Consider the following 26,868-nt stretch of genomic DNA (forward strand, 5'->3'; position numbering starts at 1 on the left):
ATGTGAAAATATTTTTATTTTTACTATTGAGATTTTCTTTTGTCATACCTATGATATGCGTATTATTTTTATTGTTTTATTTGTAGCTAAATTAATCTTTCATTTGGATTTTTGTCAAAATTGTTACTATTTTATTTTCCTAATAAACCTTTTGTATCTGCTATAAAGTATCGCTAAAAAGGTTTAGAAGAATAGTACCTAACATATAGGTAGACAGTCAACTCTATTATTTTTATTGAATCTTATCACTATTTCCTAGATTGTAATGGTTGGAAGTAGATTTTAATTTTTCACTCAAAAATTTTACTAAAAAAAGTGTAAACTTACTTCAAAAATGTTTAGAAATATTATTCGCATAGCATATCATATCTTTGTTTTAAGATAAATTTCTTTTATGTTCTTTTTTTCCTTGTAAATAATAAGTAATTGTGTTTACTAGTTAATTTAAGTAGTATGTAAAATTTGAGTAGTATGTAATTTGAGTAGTATGTAAAATTCTAATTTATTACTGTGCTTTGTCTTCTAGGGCTTTAGTTGCATTTCTAATTCACACGATGCACTAGATACACGATGGAATGGCGACAGTACCCATCAGAAGTGTTACGATGCTGTAGTTTTCTCAGTGCTTAGAGTAGCTCCTGAAGACTTCGCTGTAGGAGTTATTCGTCCTCCTATTAATTCATTTGTTCAATTTCTAAAGTTGGATTTTTTTTAATCTTCTTTCAATTTCTTTTACAGAGTCAATTATGTTTAATGGACATTGCAGTATTCAGAGAAATTCAGCCTGAGGTAAAAATATCTATTTTTTCCTCTGTTTTTTGTTTTTATTTTATAATTTTATAACAGCCGTTGACCGAATTTATGGTTTACAACTACTAATGTTCAACTCTGTAGCCTTGTAATTTTGAACCCAATACAGAAAAGGGAGCTCCTGGATCAAGTATTGCTAGTAATTTGCCTTCGTGGAGAACTCTTTGATGGATTTAACCTGCATTTGCATTACATGGGGGAGAAAATCGTGAAAACCTTCCACGGTTAGCTCGACATCAAGGGGACTCCAACCCATGATCCTTCTACCACCGAGGATATTTTACGTCAGCTCATTTGTTGGTGCACACCGTGTGCAGAATTCGTATGGGCCAGCCACCGCTAAGATTCGAACCATGTTCACCTCATTGGAAGGTGAATGCTCTATTCCCTGAGCATTCACCTATCCCTCTTTTTGTTTTTATTTGTAGTTTTTTTTAATTATTAAACATCCATGTTAAAATGGTTTGTCTTATTTTCAATGTTAATACATTAGTGACCTTTCAAGTCACTTGTTGTCACCCTTCCCTTCATTGGAGAATTCTAAAATGTAATAATTCAGTTAAAATTTTGAAAGTGAAAATAATCCTTATCATTTTAGAGCTGTATGCTTGTTTTAATTATTGTATTATCTTAAAATATTGTAATTGAAACATTGCTTTTATGTTTAAAAATAGAGCCAGTCTTTCAACTTTTTCAATTCATGTATGGCTAGTTTTTATAGTTGTAGTCAGCACCATTTCTTAGTACTTTGATCAATATTTTTCAAAATTAGTGAACAGTTTTAGTTTTTTAAGTATTTCAAAACAATTGCAATGAGAGAAAGTTATATTTCTATAGAGGTATGGGCTGTTGTCTTAGCTTTTTAACAATTAGTCTTTACTTTTTCTTTTCAATATATTTAAAAATGTGGATATTATGATGCCTATTATTAAGATTTCAATAACTATAAATCTTGATCCTAAACATTCAATGACAAATAAATGAAACAAAAACCACTTAAATGTGGCGCATGTTTCCTGAGCATTACGCCAAGCAATCTTTTTGTTTTAGGTGTTCTGTGATACTTTAAAATACTTTCAATTTTTCTTTCAATTTTATTATTTAAGAAAGTTTTCATGTCTCAACTACAGTTTTCTTTAAGACATACTGTGTTTTATTTGGTGAGAATTGTCAAAATATTTTTGTTAAAAAAAATATATATCCTATTTCAACTATTTAATTTTTGCAGGAATTGTCCAGTTGCAGTTGGAACAAAAAAGAAAAAATGACCTATGCTCCAAATGTTGTGGCATTCACACAGCGTTTTAATCATGTAAATATAAATAAACATTCATAATGTTTTTGGATTAGAAAGAGAAAATTTTTTTAATATAGTTTTTATATGTTTTTAGGTCAGCCTGTGGGCTGTCAAAGAGATACTTTCTGGACAAACAGCAAAATCCAGAGCTGAAATAATTGCTCATTTTATCAAAATAGCTAAAAGACTTCACGAATTCAACAACTTGCATTCAGAATATGCAGTTATTTCAGCTTTACAGAGTGCATCTGTTTTCAGACTGGAAAATACATGGACAGTATGTGTGTTCTGAATTAAAATATTTCTAAAATCATTATTTCATAAGTTAGAGCTAATTCCATTTTATTTGACGACTATCACATACTTATATTTGTTAAATATCTTAATATCCATATGTGTATTTGTGTATTATGCATTGTGTACATTTGCATTATGTATTTGGTGCGGTATTGCAAAATTCATGTGGTGTTTAATGCATTTAAAATTAATTAATATATTTTAAAGTCTTATTTTTATGCATGTTGAAAAAATTGGTTTTTTAATTTAATTTGTATGTCACTTGTATAATTCACTTAATTTTTCATTTCCATTAAATTATGGGAATTATTCAAGTGTGAGTGGGTAATAGTTTTTTAAGTTCTGGAATTATATTTAATGTAAATATTTTAAAAACTATTTCCTAGTAATAATTTTTTTTTCCTCACTGCATTATTATTATTTTAATGATTAAAAATTTTTTTCTTCCTCTTTAAGCAATGTTTCAGTTAAGTGCTGTGTAAATACTATGTTAAATTAAACTATTAATAAGCTAGTCTCATAATTTATTGCTGATAGCTTATAACTGAAAGGGTCTAAAAATTGCATGTTTATAAAATAAATTTTTAAAAATTTTAAAAAAAATTTATCTTTTATAGATTTTTTTCTACATTTCCTGTCTCAAGTAATGTTTTGTGATTATTAATAACTAGATTTTTAATTTACATCATGATGCATAGCGAAAAAAAAAAGAGGCTTAATTGTGTTTTTTTTTTTTGTATTTTAAAAGCTCTTAAAGGTGCTTTTTTTATTGGATGTTTTAAGAGTCCTCACTTTTTGGTACGTTTTATTTGTGCCGATTTCAACAAAACTACAAATGCTTTTCGATTTAATTTTTTTTTTTTTTTTTGCAGTTAGCGCCTTGCATTTCCACATGGTATAAAAATTCCCGATCTTTTCATGAGATCCTGATTTTTTAACTGTTTATTGTTTGTAACTGTTTTTAATTTTTTGTAACTTTATTTTTAATCTTTTTTTTAATAGAAAAAAAACATTTAATTTTGCTATTATATTAAAACATCTTTTAATTCACTAAATATAAATATCCTAAAATTGAAGTATATTCATAACTATAAGTTTAGTCTTATTGTGCTTTATAATTTTGTTTTTATTTAAACTTCATGAACTTTTTTTTAATTATATCTAATTTGCATTTATATTACCCAATAGAGTATTTCATATTTATTTTTACTTTAATTCTACGAAAATTACAGTTCTTTATTGTTATAATTTATTTTAAAATGGAGTTCTATATTATGCAACATAATAAAAAAACAATTACTTTTTCCCATGGTTTATATTTATTCTGAGTATATTAAATTTTTTTTTTAAATAACAAACAAAAAAATTTTTATTAAATTAAAAGTTTTGATTCTACTATTTCAAAGGACTTCAAATATTTTAAAGCATTTAATCTCATGCAAATATATTAATAAGTTAACTTTAAAAAAGATTTAGAGCCTAGAACACTGCGTATATAAAAGTTACTGTAATTGCTGTCAACATGCTTAAATATTTGAACATACCACCGTTCATTAGTCAATCTGTTGTGCAAATGACCCTTCTCTTGAAAAGATTGTGCACCTCTAATATAGTTTATAGATTTTACTGATTTTTATAAATCTAACACAATATTTTCAGCAACTATCCAAAAGAGACAAGAGCACATTTGACAAGTTAACAGAATTATTTTCGGATACAAATAACTTTGAAAAGCTTCGTGATCACATGTCAAACATCAAGCTTCCCTGTATTCCTTATTTGGGTAAGTAGTTTGATCTATTGCTTTAATTTATTATTTGCTTTATTCTGATATTCAATAAAATGCTATAGGTTATTTATCTATGACTTAAAGAAGATGTATATTAAACGTTTTCATGATTGACATTCTTTATATGATTCACTCAACTAACAATCTAAAAAAAAAATTAAAATTAAAGATTCTAAAACTTAAAATACTAATTAAAAAATAAAAATAATTTTATACTACTTATATTGAACTAGATTCATGTAAATAGATTGTAAAACGAAGATCTGCACTGCACAATATGCCAATACCTTTCAAAATATCTGTACATTTCGTCATCAAGTTTTACATTTTATGTTATACAGTTATGCTTTGTACATAATTTATCCCAGTATCAATTCGCTGTTTATTCAATCTGTATAATATTTTTACTAGACTTTTTTGTTAATTTGTTGTGCCTCTGCTTATTTTTGTTCTGTATTCTATGTAGTTTTAAATTCTAAAAAAAACAAGATGAAAGAATAAAAAATCCAATGTTTATCACAAAAAACTTAGCTAATCATTAACATTGCTTTATAAATTTTTTAAACAATTGTTTTAAAGCATTCAATACTGTGTTAAGTACAATAAAATATGTAAATAAAGTTTCTTAGGTCTTTGATGAATACTGCCTGAAATGAAAGGGAAGGGGGAAAAAAGTTTATAAGCATATGAATAGTGATAAATTTTTTGATATGTATATGCGATGTTCAAGAACAGTGTTAAATTTAATGTCTATGGATTCTGAAGCTAACACATGTCCAAATGAAGTATCATGAGCTTTATAACGTAATGAAAAACGAAGTTTAGTAAAATAAAAAGAAATGGTATGACTATTATTATGTTACAGACTAAATCTTTAAAATATGTTTAAACTTTTTAGAGCTTAAGGGATAAACTCTGCCCCATTCATTTTTGGCTGTATTAGAGACCATTTAAATTGTAGAATTAAATTTTAAGAATAATTTTTTTTCACTTCTATTTAAGTATCATAGAGCTGAAGTAAAACTCTTTTAAATTGCTGACATTGACCGCATTTTCTATGTCTTATCAGCTGCAAGTAAAATTTTCTGACCATTCTCAAAGGATTTTAAATAGTTAAATATGCTTTTTAGTTTAGTAGGGAACCGATTATCCGGAACGGTCAGGACCATCGCATTCCGCATAACTGATTTTTCCGGTTTTCTGAATCCCTACAAAAAGCAGTTTTTTTTATTGTTAAACCCAACTAAAAAAAAAATGGAAATAATCTTAAAAATAAGAAAAAACGATGAAGTAACACACTAATGATGGTAAACATCTTTAAAAAAAGAAAGAAAAATCGTAAAATCTTAGGGAATTTTGTTTTTTTTTTTTTTTTTAAATTGGCGAGAAAATTTATCGAATTTTGTTCCGGTTTTTTGGTTTTCTGATTTCCGGATAACGGAAATCAGTTCTGTACTGTACTTTAAATTCTCTGAACTAGAATTTACTGGCTAAGAATTATTCAAAAATTCAAGGGGTATTTAATGAACTTAATTCTAAAAATATTTCAAAATAACGCTTTGTTTTAAATTGTTAGTGAGATGTATGATTTTTTTATGTAAATATTTTAAAAAGAAAGAAAAAAGTTGCTGAAAATTTTTTTTACTATCCAGAGTTTTAGACTGACTTACAACTCATAAATTTAAATTTTTTTAGGTTTGTTCTTAAAAGATCTAGTATTCATTGACATTGCTCATCCTCCTACTCAAGGTTTAGATAATCATCATCGCCAAATGAAGATGAATAATATTCTTCGAATAATTGCTGATTATCAACAGTCAAATTATGGTTTGTATTTTAAATTGATTATACATTTCTCTGTTAATTTCTTATATTATGTGTTCTAAATAAATAAAAAAAATCCATCCTTTTTCTCTTTTCTAGATCATCTTCCAGTATTACCTCACATTCAGAATTATTTAAAATCTGTAAGATACATTGATGAACTACAAAAATTTGTTGAAGATGAAAATTATAAGTTAGTGTTGTATTTTTTTTAATAATATTTATTTCATTTTAAAACATATTTAACCTTCATTTTATAACATTTGAAACATATTTAACTTTAAATATATTTCATCTATTACGTTTAATTACTATTTTATTTAATTTTGCCGTGTTATTAATAATTGTTAAAAAAGTTTTTTTTATTAAGTTTGACATGAGTTTCTTTTTTCATTTCTATTAAAAAAGAATTTACATTTCTTTGAATTTTCTTGTAAAAATAGCACAGCAAAGACAACACTTAATGGGCATAATTTATATTCAGTAAATTCCTGCTTATCTGTGGGGTGATTTTATATAAAAATCAAGTCATCATATGGCAGTAAATTATAATTTTTAAATAAGTATTTTTTTGTATGTAAGTATTTGTTACCTTTTCAAAATTTCATATCACTCTCACAATTTGCTTATACAAAATATTGAGTCCAAATTTATTGATTATAAAGCATGGACTATTTCACTACATTTTTTCAACCCCAATTAAAAATAAAGAATGTTTTTCTAACAATAATATACATGTACAGTAACATACAAAGAGCAATATAACTAAAACCAGAATACGAACTAAGATATTGAACCATCTACATTTTAGTTCAGATCTGACCTTGAAAGACATCTGTTTCTTAGGGAAGTTAAATAAGAGGTGCACAACTGGTTCAAAAAGCAACAAAAAAAAATCTAATGTGCCCGACTTCACGATAAAATCAATTCCTTAACAATTGTAGACAATACCATTAAGTTTCAATAAACTTTTAGTATTATATTGCTGGTGTACAATATTTAGCAATCGCCACGCCACCATCATGCTTAAATTTCTCATTAATCCCTGATTTTTAATAATATACCAATAAAAAAATTTTAATAATTTATTTAAGGCATATTGCAACCCTTCATCATGATTAGATTGGTACTTTGTATCTTGCTGGTTATTATTTTCTATCATTTAAATTTATTTATATTTCATTTTGTTCATCTCATTATCTTAAAAATCTCGTGCTATTTGGATTTCTATATTGTTTTTAGTTCATATTTTTTCTTCATATTCTAATAATTATTGTTAATATTTTTTTTTTAGGTTGTCATTAGAACTCGAACCCTTAAAAACTTCACCAAACTTGAGAGAAAACAACTGCCGCAGACATTTAGTGACTGAAGATTTAAAACTCTCAGGTCGAAACAATTTAGGAATTCCAGGCTCGTTTGAAGCTCGTTCCTCTAGGTCTATGCCAGGACATGGCTCTCGATTTGTTCCAACTCACAGGAAAGCATGGAGCTTAGGAGCAAAGTAATTATGTTTGTTTTTGTACATTTGGAGTAATTCTTCTGTTGCTTGCTCACTCAATATAAACTGTTTACAAAAGTAACATAACTCTGTAAAACTTTTTAGTAATATGTTTCTTTATTTACATTTTCAGTGTTCTTTCATCACTGTCAGTGGACACATTAAGGTAGAATTATTTTTCATGTATTATAAGTAGAGCCTAAATGTTCAGCACTTAATAACACTGGAAATGCAAGTCAAAAAGTTTCTAATCTATTATAAAGTAAATGACTTCATGAAAAAATTCTTATTCCTGTTTAACCATGTAGTTGGACTACTTGAAATGGGACTGCATTATTTGCACCCTTCATATGATTTGCTACTTAGGCTAATGTATGCAAAAATTTCTCAATTGAGCGTACTATGTGGAAAAACCTGTTTTCTGGAAACAAATAGATAGCACCCCAACTTGATTTGGCGAGAACGGTTAAAAAATTAATTTTCATCCGTTCATCGAAATCGAAGAAAAAATCAGCCTAATTGTAGAGTAGGTTAAAGTAAAGTGTTTATTTTAATAGTAGTCCAAGTAGCATTGGTACCCGACTACCTTTAAAAGCCAATTTCGACAAAATTACCAATTTTGACATACTTTGGTCCCAACCTGTGCCAAATCAACCAGAATTTATCCCTATCTATTCAGAAATATTGAATTCTTTGTGAAAATTTTAATATTTTTTTAAATCAGATAATTACTTAGAACATTAAAATACGATTAAATGTCTATATCAGCAAAAACATCCTGTACGAAATTATAAATGTTGAGTAATAGTAGAAATTATTAAGCATGCAAATTTTAGAAATCTAAACTCGGTATGTTTTTGCTAATCAAACACCTTCAGAATATTCCTAGTGTTTTGTAGCTGATTACATAAAATTAGAAAAACTAAGTACAAAAGGGCTTGAAGATAGATATAATAAAGATAATAATAGATAAATTTGGGAGTTTGGTGAGGAATAGAAAAAAATAACATAACCAAAAAATTTTTTTCTTCGAATTTTACATCCAAAATACATTGTTTATTTTTAATGATTCTATTTCCAAGCAAGATAGCAAAACATTAAATCTGAAAATATCTAACAAATTTTCAAATGGTTTCAAAATTCAATTTTCCTTTTATTAACTTTAGAGGTCCCTTGCTGGACTCTAAGAAATCTTTGGGCATGGAGTTACAGTTCTAGTAACCCATCAAAAGTTGGCATCAGAATGTAAATGGGTGTCTTAAAAAAATGGAGTTAGTTTTACTTTTACATACTCTCAAGTCATATCTATCTTATTTAACATGATAGTTCCTTTTTACTACATTCAGTTTCATAATGAAAATGAAGGATGAAAGCATTTTTGAACTTTAAACCATTTGCAAATATAAATATCTATGTATGGTAAATTTGTTTTAACAATAAATAAACAAAATGAGGTAAATAGGCAAAACTTTAAATGTTTTCAATGCAGGGGGGGGGGGATTTTGGAGAGAGGTTGAAATAAAAATATATTCATGCATTTTGTCTGAAAATTTGGGCTCTATGTAGTCTAAAAATTATATTTAAATTAACTGTGTGTTCATTATACATAATTTTGTTCTTTTTAGCTCATGTTCTACATTTTCATCTGAAAGGCATCTACTAGATGACAGTATAATGGAGCATGCTCCAATTGTCACTAGAAAAAGATCGCTTGGAAGTATAGAAGGTAATTAAACTTCTTTTTCTCTTTAAAAAAATATCTATTTTGGTCTTTATTGGTATTTGTTTGATAGTCTGGTATTTTTTCATTGAAATGAATGATATCATTAAAAGAAAATACATATCTTTATACTTATATGTATGCTATGTCCAGGAATAAAAAGCATGTTTGCTTAAAGTTGTATATTTTTCACGTTTAGAATTGTTTTTAAAATGTCAAAATTATGGGAAATCAACTACTTACAATAATTTTTTGTTCATTGTGCTTGTTAACAAAATAATTTGTAATGTATTTGCTTAGTAAAAACTTCTTATACATTTAGAAAATTCATAAAATTATATGAATTTACTTATAAATTAACAATAACACCAAACTATTAACGTATGATAGTTTACTAAATTTTCATATCAGGTTTACTACTAGTTCAGGTGAAAAATACAATAATTAAGGAAATACACTTTACCGAAGAAAATTATAAGTCCGGAGTAACTAGTCATTTTCTTTGGATCGAACTGATCATGGCACTATTGTTTTGCTCTTGATTTTGAACTAATTAAAAATCCATTATAAAATATTAACCTAACATATTTTACTTCCACTCTGTTAATGTTGTTCAGTGGAAAGGGAACATATTTTTAAGGTGTTATTTTGAAAGTACAGTGAGACTTTACGTTATGGACACTCCTTCAAAATAGACGCCTCACATGGTGGAAAGTTCTTTTAATTCTTGAATCTTCTATGAATTAACTACTATATACTTTTTCTCGTGAAGCAGACACACCCATAGTTGGATACGGATGGTCCATTAGTATCTTTCATTTCAAATTATGTGCCAATATCTACTATGATTTGTAACAGTTTTATAATGTTTTTATTTTTCCTGAAAATGGAAGTTTTTGATATAATAAAAATTCCATTTAAAATGTTTGCCAAAAGTGAAAAGTATTAAAAATGACCTTCCTAATTTTTGTTTAATGATATATAATCAAATATTTAATATCCAACCTAGGGAGATAAAAATGACAGTCATTCTAAATCGGTTAAGCTATTTCCATACTAATAAATCAGTCATATCTGCCACTATCTTTATCTTCTTTTTATCTTTTCAAAGAAAAATGATACTGCTCAAGTGAAATATTTCGGACAGCAGCATTTTTTGGTCTTTTCATCTGAACGATGCAGGTTATGAGACCCTAAGAGTTCTTCTTCTAATAAATTCAGACCCTAAACTTACGTACTTGACACAGCTGGGTTATAAAAAGAAAGAAAAATATTTCAAAACAATGTGTGTTAGTTGTTTTTATGCCCTACTGTCAATAAAAATATATTAAGTGATTTCTATAACTTTTTATTATTTTAAAAAAAAAGGATATTGTAAGTGCTTTTCTTAATGTGTATAAACTTTCCATAGCGTGAAAAATGTGTGCAATAGAAAACTTTAAATTAAAATGCAATGCCATAAAATTTGTAGTTTTTTTTTTTGTGTGTTTAATTACCACAATGCGTTTTGATGACATCAATGTGAAATACAATTGTGTAAATTTGTTTCCATCTTTTCCATATTTAGATATTCATGATCATTTCGATACTTGGATGGAACATCTTCCCCTTAACTGCAGGTGATTATACTTAGATTTTATTTCACAATTATTTTGATTTTAACATATTTATTTTACAAATACATGGTTTTAAAGGCATAAGTCCTAATATTGTTAAAAATCTGTTTTCATTTGCCTAATTTTGAAATTGGTCCATTCTCTCATAAAAAATTTTTTCTCCAAACTGTTAGTTTAAAATTTTTTCATGAGAGAATTTCTCAATTATGCAATAGTAGTTTATTAGAATTTAATGTTAATGAAAATGATTTTCTTTGAGTTCTTGCCATATTTCATAAGTATTATTCCCATTAAAGTGAGTATTATGCCAACTATTTAACACAATTACAGCTGCTATTGATTCTCAGATTAAATCAAACTCTTTCAATACATCTGCATTAATTTTTTTCACATTTTTTTTTTTTCAAAATTAAAGATGGGCTCTTTTAATTAAAACTATTTTATTATTATAGTGAAAGTAATGAAATCAACTTAAAACATGTTGATGCAGTTGCCACTTTCCAAGGATATGTTAGAAGAAAGACTGTTTTAAAAGAAGGAAAGAAACCAGCTGTAAGTTGATTAACCTTGTGTGTGGATATAGTTTATTTTTCTTTCATTTTTTATATATCTTAAGATATCAATCACAACTTTAATAAAAACTAATACAGTATTTAGCAACCTACAGTCAAGTCCCGTTTAAGCAAATTCCAAAAGACTCAATATTAAAATTTGAAGTTAAATCCTTCCCCAATGAGAGCTTCAGCCTCTACCTAGAATTAATTAAGAAGGAGGGTGCAAAACATATTCATAGCTATAACAAGTAATAATAGCATAGGCAAGTAATAAGTTTCTGGTGTCATTTTTGACTCCGAATCGAATAAAATCGCATCAAAAATCAATATATTAAGTATTCAGGTTTTGTATTAAGTTTTATCTAGGGCAAGTTCTGACTTGTAACTATTTCTTAGCCTAACATTGCTATCCAGGCAATTGAAATACTAATTCCAATACTAAGCAAGCAATGGATAGGCGGACTTTTATTTACTAACAGTTTATAAATTACAAAATATTTGTGTCTAAAAATTACAGTTTTGTATTTCTTTGCACTTATCCACTTAAAACTTTTATTACTGACTCCTTTCACAAGATATATTACCACTCATGAATTAATGTGTTTTTCTCAAATATAGTTAAGATTTTCAGTTTTAAACTCCCAAAACATTGAGAGAGAAAAACTCGACAAAACTAAAAAATAAAAAAATTTGTATAATAGTTTTCCATAAAGAATATATCCAGAAAATTAACAAACAATTAAAATAAAATTCAAGTATCCAACCTTGCCTGATTCTGTGTAAAACTGGCTCTTTATAGCAATTTATTTTACAAATAAATGTGCAACATTTAAAGGCTAGTTTTAAGATAAATAAAAATGGAATGTAGAGTTTCAAAGTAAGGGAAAATAGCTTTGAACAATAATTATTGTTATTTATTTAACAATTTTCTCAACTACAGTGTGGTTATTAAATAACAATGGTATCATCTAGAAAGTTTTGTTTCTTTTTTTTTCTTCAAAATTTTGTTTCATATGTATTTTAACATACCCAACTAGTTTCGTAGTATTTATATGATATTCAATGATGTATATTTTAGATGTCACCATGGATGAGGTATTGGCTTGTTCTTAAAAACACTACTCTAATTTATTTCCCACCCAAATCTCTGAGAGGTACTGAAAAGTCTGATGTAAGTCGTTTTCAAGTGTTATTTTTATTTACAAATATTCACAACTTAAATGGATTATTCTCTTTATTTCTCTCTTTTTTCTTATTCTTGAAGGGGGGTTTAATTATGTGGGCGACACTGCTTTTCTGCCAACTACATTTTTCATTAGTTCCTATGCACTCAAGTGTATGTTGAAAAGTTTAAAGTGAAAAAATTTTTTAGCTTGGTAAATTTGTTTGGCTTATGTAAAACTCTGAAAAAGTCTTCTAAACTAGAGATGAAAGTACCTTTTTTATGGCAGAAATAGAGAAGGGATAAAAAGGTGAATGGGATTAAAGTTCAATCAAAATTAAATTAATTTCTAGTCAAAATTGTCCTAAACATAAACTTTAGTCAAATTTTTAATCTTACTTGATTGTAGTTTTATGCTTAGTTTTTCCATTACTTTAAAGAGAGTTTTTCCATTACTTTAAGAAGGAAAATTGATTTTTTTTAATATAAAATTTTAACATAGTTTGCATGAGAAAAAGCAGACAATGTATTTTCTCTGCTTGCAATGAAATTTTAATCATACATTTGGGTCTAAGTATTGATTTTTTTAAAATATGTAAAATATAATAAGTAAAAATCTCTTGTGTGGAATTTTTTTATTAGAAAAACCAATTAGGTGGTAAGTAAAATTTAAATATTGTACAGAGTTCTACCTAGGAATAAAAAAGGGCAGGGCAATAGCTTAGCTCCGTAAAAAAAAGAAAAATTTAGATTACTTGATTATACTATTTTATGTGTATATTTCAAAAAATAATTTTTTCTCTCAATATCCAAATAAGAGAAAATTTATAGTCTATAAAAATAATTAAAGGCATACCAATAGACCAATATCTCTGCATAAATTTTTTTCTGAAAAAGTACACTAAAACAACCATGAATCAATTAACACGAAAGCTTCATCTATAATTTAAACTGAAAAATATGATGAAATAAACATTTAAAGGTGTTTTTTTTTAAAAAAACAAAGGTATTTATTTAAAAAATAAATTTCAAACCACTTAAAAAAATTACTAATATACCAAGCCCCGAAAAAAGAGATGCTTATAAATTTTTAACCAGTTGAGAATAATCTTAACAAAGTAAATATTTGTAATAAAACCTATCAAGACAGATAATTTTACCAGTGTGTCATTATTATTTAAACAATGAAAATATTCTTTTCTAAATGGAATATGAATTTAAAAAAATGCAGTGTTTTTAAGGGATGGCAGCATATTTTTGCAAAAAGGGCACATTTATAGGAACCAAGTAGCAGTCTAGGCAGGCCGCCTTTTTAAAAACGCTTAGGGAAAACACTGTATGTAGCAATGTATGTTCCTTAGGTTATGTCATGCTTCGTTATGCTATGTTTAATGCATTGTCCTAAGAGTGTCCAAAAATAAAGAAAAACATTTTTTTACCCTGATAAATTTTTCACAATTCTATTTCTATTTTCATAAATTTGTATCTACAATAATGTTAATTTTCAGTTCAAGAGCCTGCCATCCAAGTCCATTGATATTTCTGGGTGCTTAGTCGTTTGTTCAGGAAATCAATCTGATGCATTCCAACTGACTGATCCCTTGAGAGGAAATGTTTACAAGTTCCGTACTGGCTCTCCTTTAAAGGCTGTTCATTGGTTTAACTGCCTAAGAAAAGCCACCAATCAGTATGATGAATGTACTGTAAGTTTACTGCTTTACTATTATTTTCTCAACATTAATAAACTTAGGTATTCTGTGGAAGTACATAATTGCATTGGGCTAGCATCTCCTTAGAAAACTTAAATGCTAAAAATGTTTTGTCTTTTCTATTTTAATCACATACGGCAGTGTTCCCTAACCTTTTTATCACCGTGGACCTGTCAATGTTTGATAATTTTACCGCGACCCACTGAGGGGGTGTGTGGATTGTTTATATTTTAGATTAATTTGATTTATTAATTTTAATTTAATTGTATTTAAACATGCCTTCAAAATAAAATACAGTACTTCAAAGTAAAATACATACACCAAAAAAATAAATATAAAGTGATTTAACATTTTAACTTACTGGAACGTTAAATCAATGAGAACCCTGAGCTTGTTTCTTTGCAATGAGACGGATCCATCTGGGGTAATCGGAGACAATGATACATTACAAGCATTAAAAAATGTATTTCACTACCTTCGGGGGCAATTCAACAGTCAATTAAATAAATAAAATTTTTATGGAACACAGATATCTTTAATTTGGGGTATAAACCTAGCAATTTAAATTCAATTTCAATGAAATGGGCGGCCCGGAACCATTTGATCCACGGACCGGGGGTTGGGAAACACTAACATAAGGTATTTGTAATAGAGACTTTTTACAAACATGTGCTTCCTTTTCGCACATTGTAGCATTTTTTGATAGCTTTAATTGACTCTAGTTTAATGATCAAATTGTCACAGTCCTTACTTTCACATTTTTCATAAGAGTTAGATGGTGTTTTTTTTTTTTTTTTTCATTTAAAAGTCAGTTTATTTAACTAAACGTCATAAAATTGTGAAACACTAAATAGTGATGTGACATGAATGTCAAGAAGAAAATTATTATATAATTACTTCAAAAAATGCTTTTTCTTACCGTGATATAATTTTTTTTTTTTTTTTTTAGCACTTAGAAAATCTGATGACCTTTGAATAACAACTGAGTGATTTAGTTAAGATGGTTTTTTAATTTGCTGCAGAGTTGGGAAGATGCCAAGTGCCTCTAGACCATGTGCCATAAACTTTTTATCACTTTCATTTTTATTATGTTATGTATTTGTTATGAACTACTTTACCTAGCCAAAGAAATTTCTTTGAATTGGCAAATGTCTACGTCCAAATTACATTGAAAGAAGAAAAAAATGCAAGTAGTTTTATTGTTGGTCTTCAAATAAGACGTTTTTAACTTCTTGTGTATTTAAAATCCATTTTTGCTGTAAAAATTTTAGTATTTTCTGACTGACCATTTTTATTTATTATAGTTGTTTTGAACAGCTTTATAAAATTCATTCTTATTTTTACTATTAAAAGTTGATGACCTATGTTAGGTGACAGAAAAATTTAAACATGAAATATGCAAAAATTTCTTTACAAGTCATACACTTGCCTAAGTGAACCGACAAGTTGGTTCACTTTGAGTGGAAAACATACACATGTTTCAATGTTACTTCTTGTTGAAACCTTGATACACATGAAGCAAATTTTGTTTGATTTACATTTTTTAAACCAGAATAAGATAGGAGCTTAGTTTATTCATACAATGCACAAAGATATAATAGCAAAAAATTACCCTAGGTATTTTTTTTTTAAATTTGAAATAGTTTTAAACTTAATAGCAAAAGAAATTTTTTATTTATTTATAAATTTTTAATGAATTTCTTGCTAAAATTGTAGTTTAGATTCAATTCTTATTTGTACAGTGATTTCATCATATTTAATGATTCAACAGCGCTTCAGCTTTAAACACTAACTTTTTGTAAGCCAACAAAAGCACCTCTTTTGAAAATTTATCTTCCATTCAACAAATCAGGTTTCCAGGATTCGATAATTATAAAAGCTTATTAACTCTGGCAAGAATACTGAACCGTTGATAAAATGATGTACTACTTTCTCTTGTTTAATTCATTATTTGTTAAGAAAAGAAATGAATTGAAAGAATTTTTTTAATTTCAAATGATAATATTTAGATGAATTTGACATTTTTTGTACTTTGTTGAAATTTTAATAACTTTTCATTCAAAGACTCTATTTTTTAGTAGCAACTTTAGTTTCTTTACTAAAATGAAATAAATGTAATCTTTGTTTGGAAGATTACAGAAGTCTCAACTGAAAGTACTAAGATAATAATTTATTGTAACAATATTCATACCTATTTTAGCTCAATATAATGATTTACAAATGACAAATTTACGATAGCTATATTCAGAAATATTTTATTTAAAATTTTCGACTTTTGAAATGGCAAGTTTCGAAATGTATTGAAAAATTTGCTCTTTTTTTCTAAAATAATTTTAAACTTTTTTTAGTGACTGTGGAGTTGAACTATTATTTTTAGTTTAATCTCCATAAAAGTAACCAAAACTTTTTTTTCTACTTATTTGCTGCTCAGTTTTATACATTATATAATGTATCCATTGAAGAAATTGATTATTTCACAAAATTTCCTACTTTAGTTTTTTGATTCAAGCGTTATAAAGAAAAAATACTACCTTGTTTTGATTTGTATTTAAATGTAAATATTTATTCATTTTTGTCTTTAAATTTATTCATTATTTATAGATAAAGTTGTTTTGAGGTAAGTTAATTCAGTAGAACCTCGATTTATCAATAAATCTCATTCGATTTCTCAAAGAACCACTCATTAAAAACGTTACGGGAAAATGATGAATGTCAATCAACTTTAAATATTAAATATTGGTTTGAAAATGTATGAAAAGTAATAAAGAAGTTAATAAATTACAAATTAGGTCTTTTCAAATCAAAAATTAATAAATTTACGATGTGTAAAAAAAGATTGTGTTAAAATTTTTATAATTTATGCGAAAAAGGGATAAATAAACATTTATTTATTTAAATTACTTGGAAAGTTTAGTTTGAACACACCCTTTTCTTGGACATTTGTAACAGATTACTGTTCATTTTCTGCAAGTTCGTATGAATACTGAAAGTTTTTCTGAGAGTTTACTGAAAGTTTGAAGACCTTCCAGGATGGTTGCGGATAAGTTCGCTATTTCATTGGTATCACTTTGCACTTAAGCTTCTGCAACCATTTCTTGAGACAACTCCAAGTTTCAACATTTTTATCAGCTGATGCATAAACAACAAACTTAACCCTCCAAGCTGTAATAAATCCTTATTTTTTTTTTCTTTATTATTATCATTAGCATCTAGAGTTACTGTTTTTCTTATCAAAACTAATTAATTTCAGTATTTTTGTTAAATGTCAATAAAATTTCTGAACCTATTTAACTATAAAACTAACTAAGAAGTATTATTAACATTATGAGAATAGCATTTGTAATGGGACCATTAAAACAAAATGATGCATACAAGGAAGCAAAAGATGTTGGGATCCAGGTTCCACTAAATGTATTATCTTAAATAAGACATAACATATTAAGTCTGTTTTTTTTTTTTTTTTAATTTTTTTTATAGAAAATAATTTAAATTTTTTCTAATTAATAAATATGTTCTATAGAGTGTGATGCCAAAGATTCTTTTCCCATTATGTCAAAATCAGCTAGCAAAAATAAATTTGCTTTGTGATAGTATTTTATTTGTCACTATGATGCAACAGCTCAAGGTAAATAAATAATGTATATAATCATCTTGTGAATTGCTTAGGGTGGAATGCCGCTGTGAAATTTTATAAAAGTAATTTTTATAAAATTTTAAATCATTTTTCCAAAGGTACTCATATATTTAATTTATTTTTTTTTGTACTTGGTATAATTTGAAGGAAATTTTGGACATTAACTCTTTCAAATTTTAAATGGCATTTTTTTAACCATATTATTTGTATTCCAATGTTATTATATTATCAATGCTAGACACAATAACTTCTGTAATTTCCCATTGATTTGTCAAAAATTAAATACCGTGTACAGTGTATCTCCAAATTCACATAATTTATGATTTATATAAAAAAACTCAGGTTTTTAATTACTAATTAAGATCTTTTTTATTCACTTATAAAGTATATCAGTTAACAGTGAAGAGGAGCTGGCTGTCACACTCACTCTTTTGCAGAAATTTTCAATAATCATTTTGTTGAAATTTCATTCTTCAATGCATGCATGATTATAGTCTTATTGACCTAAAACCTAGGTGTCAAAAGACCCTAAAGTTAATCAGATGATCTGAGTAGTCAGTTGTGATCATCATCAAAACAACCAGAATGGACGCAACAATGCTCAAAATATTGCTCAATTATGAAAACACTTTGTCCTTTCATATATCACACCATTTTTAATAGACCCGACTGTCACTAATTCTTTTTTTTTTCTGCAGTACATTTTAGAGCAAAAAAAGATAAATACATTTTTTGTAATAATTTTGAGACAAACTTTAAATAGTTCAGTTTAGTACACTCATTTAGTTTATTATTATTTATTTATAAAATCAGACATTTGAAAAAATACCTTACAAATTTTAATTTATTTTATCAATCGAAAAATATAAATATAGTCGAAAAATTTGTGTTAAATGAAGCCACATTAGTAAAATGTGTTCTGTTAAATTTTTATTGAAATATTTTTTTAATTTTTTACTTATTCGGTCAAAAGTTATTGTGTCTGCTAACACATCTATTTGAGAAAATACCATTTAAAGTTAACAAAAGCTTGTTTCAACCATACATGCTGAATCTTTCTCTATGAGTTAAACAAATGAGTCTCATTTTATGAGTTATGAACTTGTACTTTTAGGAATACCTTTGCAAATGTGCATTCTGTGAATTATTTAAAAATTAAACCAATTTTTTAAAATTCTTTAATGTTTGCCTTTAAATTTGTTGGTCCTGTTTCCTTCCACAATTTTTTTATTTTATTGTTTGAATATTGTAATTATTTTAAAATTGTGAGTTAAAACTGATATAACATTATGTGCTTGTAATGTTAATTGTTCGAAACATATGTAAGTAAAGCACGATTGCCTAGTTAGTAGTTCATAAGTTGCTTAAATACAGATAAATGTGATGTAGGTAAAAGTTGTTTGTAAACATTGTAAAAAAATTTCTTTTTCTTTATATTCCCATTGTATTTAGTCATTATGATATACAACATATCTGAAATGCTTTATTTCTGACTGTGATTAAGCTTTCATACTGCATCATTGCCTTAATATTTTTTTAAGATTTTAGAAAGTGCCTTTTGTTGCATATTAGATTCAGTGTTTGTGATGTACTTGTAAACTAATAAAAATCATTTCTAGCATAGTTAAGTATAACCATTTCTTGCACGGAGTTGGAAATTTAAAAACATGCTCATCACATAAAAATTAAGTGTTATGGAACAACATTTAATTAGCTTATATCTTTTAAATTTTTATTATTTAATCTAGACAGTACATTAACTTCGCAAAAATACTAAATACAGCTATAATATCTAGTACATTAAATGTTAAATTTTCACACAAAACCATTTTTATCATTTATAAATTTAAAAATAATTGAATTTTAACAAAAAAAATATTTGCTTAAAATAAATCACATAGTTATCTTTAATGATTAATGAATTAATATTCTTATTATCTGCTTTAATTACCATATTAAAGATTAAACTACTACATTTATTTAAAATTTTATTTGATATTTAAAAAGTCGAAATTTTCAAATAATCTGCTTAATGCTAATAAAGTTTGTATAAAATAGTTTCCTACTTTTTCCCTTTAAATTACATGAGGCAAAACTGATTTAGGAAAGCAACCATTAAAATAAAAGGGGTATATTGTCTTAGGATTTTTTATTTTGTTTCAAAAGTAAGAAACTTTTAGAAGACATAAAGCAGCATAATCCAAAATATTTTTGTAGTTGCAAATTAATCTTGATCTCATTCTGTTACAGTTGATCAACCCACTTTTAAAACTCATTTCAGCTCTCAAAAATTAGAAGAAAAAATTTCTAAATATTTTTTGCCACTTACTCTTTTACAATTTTGTTGTAATATTGGCTTATTTTTTGCAAGTTTAAATTTTATCAAGTATCAAAAGTTCATAAATCATTAAATTTTTAATTACACATAAGATCATATCAAAAAATTTTAATTTATTGGGAAAAAAAATTCTAATGGCAGGTACTGAACTTTTATGTTCTTCACCTGGGATAATGCTGGAAATGTTGCTCATTTAACGTTACCCAGTGGGCACCTGTGAATGTAAGTCACTGAAGCGAGCAACAATTCACACTGCCACACGTAGAGTGGGCCAAATTCACACACAGCAGAGGACATCACATAGAGAGAAACATACACGCCCAGACCGGGATCCGAACCCGCAGCTATTGGCTTTACAGTCAGGCACGCTAACCGCTCGGCCACCTGGCTGGCTAATTTATAGAGATTTATGATTTATTGAGATTACATACATTTGCTGACTTGTGTGCTCAATATATAGGCTTATAAGTCATTGTCAAGTAGAAAATACAGATAGAACAATTCAGAGAAAGACATCACAAAGAATACATCCAGGGTTACGGCGGGATTCGAACCCGCTACCTCCACGCTTAACAGAGCGTTTGAACCGGCGATACCGCTCGGCCAGGGAGGCCCCATTTATAGAGATAAATTATATGACTAATTTTGTAGTAGAGTTTTGCGATTTCGTTTAAAAATTTGTTTACGCCTATAATTTTTGGCCATTTTCTTATATTTTAAAGATTTTGCAGGTTCGGATTAAAGTTAATGTATGCTTTGCTTTCCTTCGAAATTTAAAGTGTATATATAAAGTTATAGATTGTTAGAAGGAGGATAAAAACAAATTGATAACAAAAAAGAATATAAATCTTTGACTTTACTTTTTACATCTTAAAAGAGTTAATGCTTCAATGAGTTTTGGTTGAAATATGACATCCTAATCGATTCTCTATATAGGTTAAATTATATAAACCTTAGCATATGCGTTGTTTCAATAGACTTTTCATTTGATATTAAATTTTTATACCATCATATTCAGGTGGTTGCTCAAATTCCCTTTAATACCCAAATGAAATACATTTTCATTAAAAAAAAATACATTACTCGACGTATTTATCATTTTCTATATCTGCCCATCTACATTTTACAAATAGAGTGTTGTATAAAAAAAAGTATGAACTGTTATATATCTCGAATAATATACACGTGATCAACAAAAGGCCCGCAGTGGACTGATTGTAAAGACACAGTAAAACACCCACCCCAATAGAACTGCTGTCAGTAATCGGTTGGGTGACAACTTGGATCTACTGTTTAGTACTCGACTTCGCGCACAGGTCGAAGGGCTACCGAAGCAGGGGAGTTATCCCCTCTGCAGAGGAACAAAATTGCTATGGCATGTTATCGAATCATCCTCGGGGACGTTTCCCAGACCGTCGCCAATAGCCTATTGTGCAGCATTTGTGAGACGTAAATAGAATACCTACCTACGTGATCAACAAAATTCCAAAATACACTCTTGAAAAATTTTCAAGAGAAATATTAAATGATACCTGACTCAAATCCTTCGGGAGTTTCACAGTTGATCACCGAAGTCATGCATCACTAGCTGTGGAAGGGTGACTACTTTGATCAGCCTGCAATAGACCAAGGGTGGCGGTGTTAGACTTCATTAAACTGTTCTACTGTCAAGTGCTCGACTGTGTAGAATAGATCTTAGGGCTACCAAAGTGGGAAAGCTATCCTGTCTGCTGATGATCAAAATTGTGAGGGCATGTCTTGGCATCAACCTCAGGAATGTTTCCCAGATTGTCGCCAATTGTCCATTATGCGAGCCCTGGTTGCTTAGGGGATAGAGCGTTTGCCTTCCAATTAGGTAAACCGGGTTCGAATCCCAACAATGGCTGGTTGTTGCGAATTATGCACCGACCACGGTGCTAACGTAAAATATCCCCAGTGGTAGACGGATCATGGGTTAGAATCAGGGCCGTAACTACGCCGGGGCCCCGACGGTCAAGGGGATGTTAAGATAGAGTTGCTGAAAATTTTCTTTTTTGTAATTACGTACCTACTATTACATAAAGGAAAGGGTAAAAAACGGTATATAAGCTTTTCGCGAATTATTTCCCTTTCTCATAAGAACAAACACGCTTTGCAGAGAAGGGGAAAGGCCACAGCTGCATGTAGTTGATTGTTAACACTTTCTGTACATTGCACTTCTGGTTTACATTGTTTCCTCTACTATCTAGCCTAGATAGTAGAGGAAACAATGTAAACCAGAAGTGCAATGTACAGATCTAGCGTCAGACCCAGTGGCGTGCCAACCAGGGGAAGGCAGAGGGCCACTCCAAAATTTAAGTGATGGGGCAAACGATGCGTTTCGCCCCTCCTGAAATTTAGACACTCACAAAAATAAAGTAAAATCGGTAATTTAAAGAAGGAAAAATTTTCAATTTTGAAATAAGAAAACTTTATATTCCACTAACATTTATGTGCTTTGCCTCTTCTGATATTTAGTTATTAGCCAAGACGAAGTCCATTAAAATAGGTAATTTTAGAGAAGAAGAAAAAAAAGCTATTCTTTCTCAGCTTTAAAGTTATACATGAAGTAGGAAACTTTATTTTGTTATGGACGATTAATGTGTTTTTTGACTTTTGGAAAAATAAAGTGAAAGTGGAAAAAATATTTTAATTCCAATTTTCACTCTATTTTCTTCCGAAATAGTAATGAGGGGGCGAACATAGTGTTTCGCCCCTTTTGAAATTTCAAAGTGCTAAAAAATAATAGAAATTGGTAACTAAAAAAAATTTCATGTTTGAATCTATTTTCCAAATAGAAAACTTTATTTTCTTCTGAAATAAAAGAGAGAGGGGTGGGGAATTTGCTTCTCATCTTCTGAAATTTAGACATTAACATTAATAGAATAAAATCGAGTAAAGTAGGACATTTTAGAAGAAGAAAATTGTTTTGTTTCATAACTTCGATGATATTTTCCAAATAGAAAACTTAATTTTCCTCTTAAATTATAGTAAGGGGATAGGAAACTTTATTTTCTTCTGAGATAAAGTAAGGGGGGCTAAAATGTGTTTTGTATCTTCTGAAATTTAGACATTTGAAATAATAAAGTCTAGTATATTTTTTTTTTTAAAAAAAAAACTTTGAATCTATTTTTCAAAAAGAAAATTTTATTTTCCCCTTAAATTAAAGTGAGGGGGCGAAGAATGTACTTCGCCCCTTCTGAAATTCAGACATTCGCAGGAATAAAGTCAAGTAAAATTTATATTTAACTCTTATTTTCGACTTTAAAGCTATTTTCCAAATCGATTTTAAAGCTATTTTCAAATTGAGATGGAAGATAATGTGCGCCACCCCTTCTGAAAATTTGATATTCGCTACGGTAAAGTAAAGTAGAATTGAGAATTTTAGAAAAAGAAACTACTTTTTTTCCAATATACTAGCTATTTTCCAAATTGAAGTAGAAATTTGTATTTTATGATTAGCATTATATTTAGAGGAAAGGGAGGCTACTGTGGACATGGAGGACAGGAGTAGACAGCATGAATATTTTCCCCCTATAGTCATATTTCCTCAGTGAGATGTTGTAAATTGGTAACATTTACGTACAGTGAACCAAAAAAGTACCACCCTGAATAACTTTTGATTTTATGATCGGATCTTCACGTTCTTGGACTCCATCTTAATAATTCGAGGGTGTGACATCAAATATGCAAATTAATTAGTGCACGATATTTTATTTTAAGTTACGCAATCAGACGCAAAAACATACTTTCTCTGAATAAAAAAAACTTTTGTTCAACATATTAGATTTTCTAACCCCCGTAATATAGGAGGTAGCTGTAATCTGGGAAATATGATCCCAATAGTTGGGTCGGGTGAGCTATCCAAAGTTTGGACCCCCAAATGTTAATTTTATTTGTTTTTGTATTTCACTACAGATCGAGAGCTTTTTAAGGGAATCGAAAAATTTTTGCACACGATTATAAAATTATTTTATCTAAAGATAATTCCATGCAAAAAATAACTTTTAGTAAATATTTATTTATTTTTTATTTAATAATAGTCTGATGTTGTTGATCATTTACGTCGCACTAGTGCTGCACAATAAGCTATTGGCGACGGTCTGGGAAACATCCCTTGAGGTTTGATCCTCTGTAGAGGGGATGGCACCCCCGCTTCGGTAACCCGGCGAATTGCACGCGAAGTCGAGCACTTTATGGTAGACCAGTTTAAAGAGGACCAATACCGCACACCCTCGGTCCCTACGCAGGCTAATCCAAGTGGTCACCACCTGCACACTGACCGCAGCCAGGGATGCTTGACTTTCGGTGATCTGCTGGGAACCGTGTCTTAACGATCACTCCACTTCGGGATAATAATAGCCTGAAAATTTTTGAATCGTAAAGCATATAATTTGCTTTGCGTATCATTTTAAAGTATCTAATTCCACATGGAAAACACAAATTTGAGCGAAATTGGTTGATTAGTTCCTGAGAAATCGAGTCTTACAAGTACGACTTTTTTGAAATTTAATTTCTCAGGATTAATCGATTTCGCTGAAATTTTGCATTTTGTCATGTTTAAAACTTACAATGTTCTGTAATCCAATTTATATGCGAACAAATAACTTGTTTTCATAAATATATTCACTAACATAATACATAAATAGCTAAAATGACAGTTAGAGATGGAGTACTGAAAGTTTTTGAAAGGGCCCCCTCCAAAAATGTTTGCCACAGGGCCCCGAGGAGTGAAGTTACGGCACTGGTTAGAATCCCCTTCCCGTCAGACTAACCGTCGATGTTTTCTTCTCCATGTAACTAAAATGCTGGTTAATTCCATCGAAAAGTCCTCCATAAAGGAAAATTTCCCCCAATACTTGATCCAGGAGTTCCCTTGTCATCTGGATTGAATTCAAAATTACAAGGCAATAGAGTTGAACATTGGTAGTCGCATATCCAAAATTTGATCAGCTGCTAAATTACGGTTATCAAATAAAATAGCTCATTATGCAGCTCTAGTGCTACTACAAAACCCCCTGGAGGCGGGATACTCATTAAGGCGCACAGCATTTAGCGCTAACTATAAAATTAATATTGCTTTCATTTTAATAAAAATTTCCCAAGTTTACATCAAGTAAATTTAAGACATCTATATTTAAATAATGGATTCAATCTTACCACTATTTAAATGAAAAATATTATTTAAAAAGCAAAAATGAAAAAAAATTCAGAAACTTGTAAAAGAAATTTGTCGAGACATGGACGTTTTAAAATCTACAATTTTTCTATGACATATTTTCAAAAACTATTGGGTATTCTCAATAAAATTCGGATAATTAAGAAGACACAAAAACCAAGATACTTCATACAATAAAATAAAGAATTAAAATTATGATTCTAGTTACTTGAATCAGGAAGAATAACTTATTCTTTTAAAAGGTAAGTAGGATATTATTTGAAACATCACATAACTAATGGTACAATCAAATTAAAAACAGGTATTTACATGAAACTAAAAATTAATGCTAGTTATATTCTTTCGAACTGGATTTCGAAAATAGTTACATCTAAAACTTAATGTTCACTATAAAAAATGGCGGCAAAAAATTTATAAATTCGATTGATATATTAAATTTTGCCGTAATAACTCTTCGCCGTTTCTGGTAGCGAGTTGAAGATGTTTAGGGATGATCTTATCTTCTTGTTGTCTCTGGCAGCATTACCAGCGAACCAGTGGCGTAACGAGCTTAACTCGCTCCCGGGGCACAATACCTTTTTAGCGCCCCCTCCCCCCATTCGAGAACCATACAATATAATATGTAAAATATACTCGCAAATTAATAAATAAACAAATAAAGTAAAATAAATGAAGTCACAGGCTCAAGCTAGGCTTTAAATTTGAGACAAAAAATGTAGTTGAGAAAACAAGACTAGATTTTGAAATGTATATGGTCATCTAGAATTAGTTCAAAAGGTACCTATTATTTATTTTTCATATTTATAAAGAAATATTTTAAAAACACGCAGTTTTAAAACAATAAAAAAAGTAAATATTTATTATCTCTAAGGAGATACAAATACACTCTATAACAAAAAAATCGTAGCACCAAGAAGGAGTTGTCCGATTGAAACAAAAATTGGTGAATAGGAACACAATGTACAGAATAGTAAATGATTAAAATTTCAGAACAATTGAATAATTTATTGCAGAGTTACAGTAACAATAAGTTCAATAAGGTGTTGAGCCGCCTTTAGCCTGGATACAAGCTGCCACACGGCGTGGCATAGACCGATAAAGCTCACGGATGGTCTCTTGCGGTATTTCCTTCCAAATTCGATCCAGTTGTCGAACGAGGTCATCAACATTCCGTGCCAGATGCAATCGCCTTCCCATCATATCCCAGACATGCTCGAAGGGAGAGAGATCTGGTGATCTGGCAGGCCAAGGAAGAGTTTGACAAGCTTGCAGACAGTTCATAGAAACACGTGCCGTATGTGGCTTGGCATTGTCCTGCTGAAAAACCAGCCCAGAGAGCTGCAAAAGGAACGGTAGCAAAACAGGTCTTAGGATGTCGTCGACGTACCGCTGTGCAGTAAGTGTACATCTAATGACGACC

The 26,868-nt window shown here is 28.8% G+C and overlaps 1 protein-coding gene across 7 annotated transcripts in view; it reads left to right on the top strand.

Moving 5' to 3' along the window:
* Positions 1–15,946, top strand: part of LOC107445112 (ras-specific guanine nucleotide-releasing factor RalGPS1) — a 58,599-nt gene extending 42,653 nt beyond the window's left edge. For 5 of the 7 annotated variants that reach the window (XM_016059449.4, XM_016059448.4, XM_087161256.1 and 2 more), the window contains exons 3-17: positions 527–652; positions 739–789; positions 2,039–2,122; positions 2,202–2,384; positions 4,064–4,187; positions 5,889–6,020; positions 6,117–6,210; positions 7,312–7,521; positions 7,652–7,684; positions 9,144–9,244; positions 10,806–10,857; positions 11,307–11,406; positions 12,487–12,579; positions 14,079–14,273; positions 15,229–15,946. In XM_016059449.4, coding sequence (XP_015914935.1) covers positions 527–652; positions 739–789; positions 2,039–2,122; positions 2,202–2,384; positions 4,064–4,187; positions 5,889–6,020; positions 6,117–6,210; positions 7,312–7,521; positions 7,652–7,684; positions 9,144–9,244; positions 10,806–10,857; positions 11,307–11,406; positions 12,487–12,579; positions 14,079–14,273; positions 15,229–15,258 — 1,608 coding nt within the window. In that variant the 3' untranslated portion in view covers positions 15,259–15,946. The remainder of the gene's footprint in view (positions 1–526; positions 653–738; positions 790–2,038; positions 2,123–2,201; positions 2,385–4,063; positions 4,188–5,888; positions 6,021–6,116; positions 6,211–7,311; positions 7,522–7,651; positions 7,685–9,143; positions 9,245–10,805; positions 10,858–11,306; positions 11,407–12,486; positions 12,580–14,078; positions 14,274–15,228) is intronic. The other 2 variants (XM_071180048.2, XM_016059450.4) reach the window with 1 other exon arrangement.
* The last annotated feature ends 10,922 nt before the right edge of the window (positions 15,947–26,868 follow it).

The sequence above is a fragment of the Parasteatoda tepidariorum genome, chromosome 1, assembly GCF_982258835.1.
Source record: "Parasteatoda tepidariorum strain Cologne lab strain chromosome 1, Ptep-v5.0, whole genome shotgun sequence".
Classification (NCBI taxonomy): Eukaryota; Metazoa; Arthropoda; class Arachnida; order Araneae; family Theridiidae; genus Parasteatoda; species Parasteatoda tepidariorum.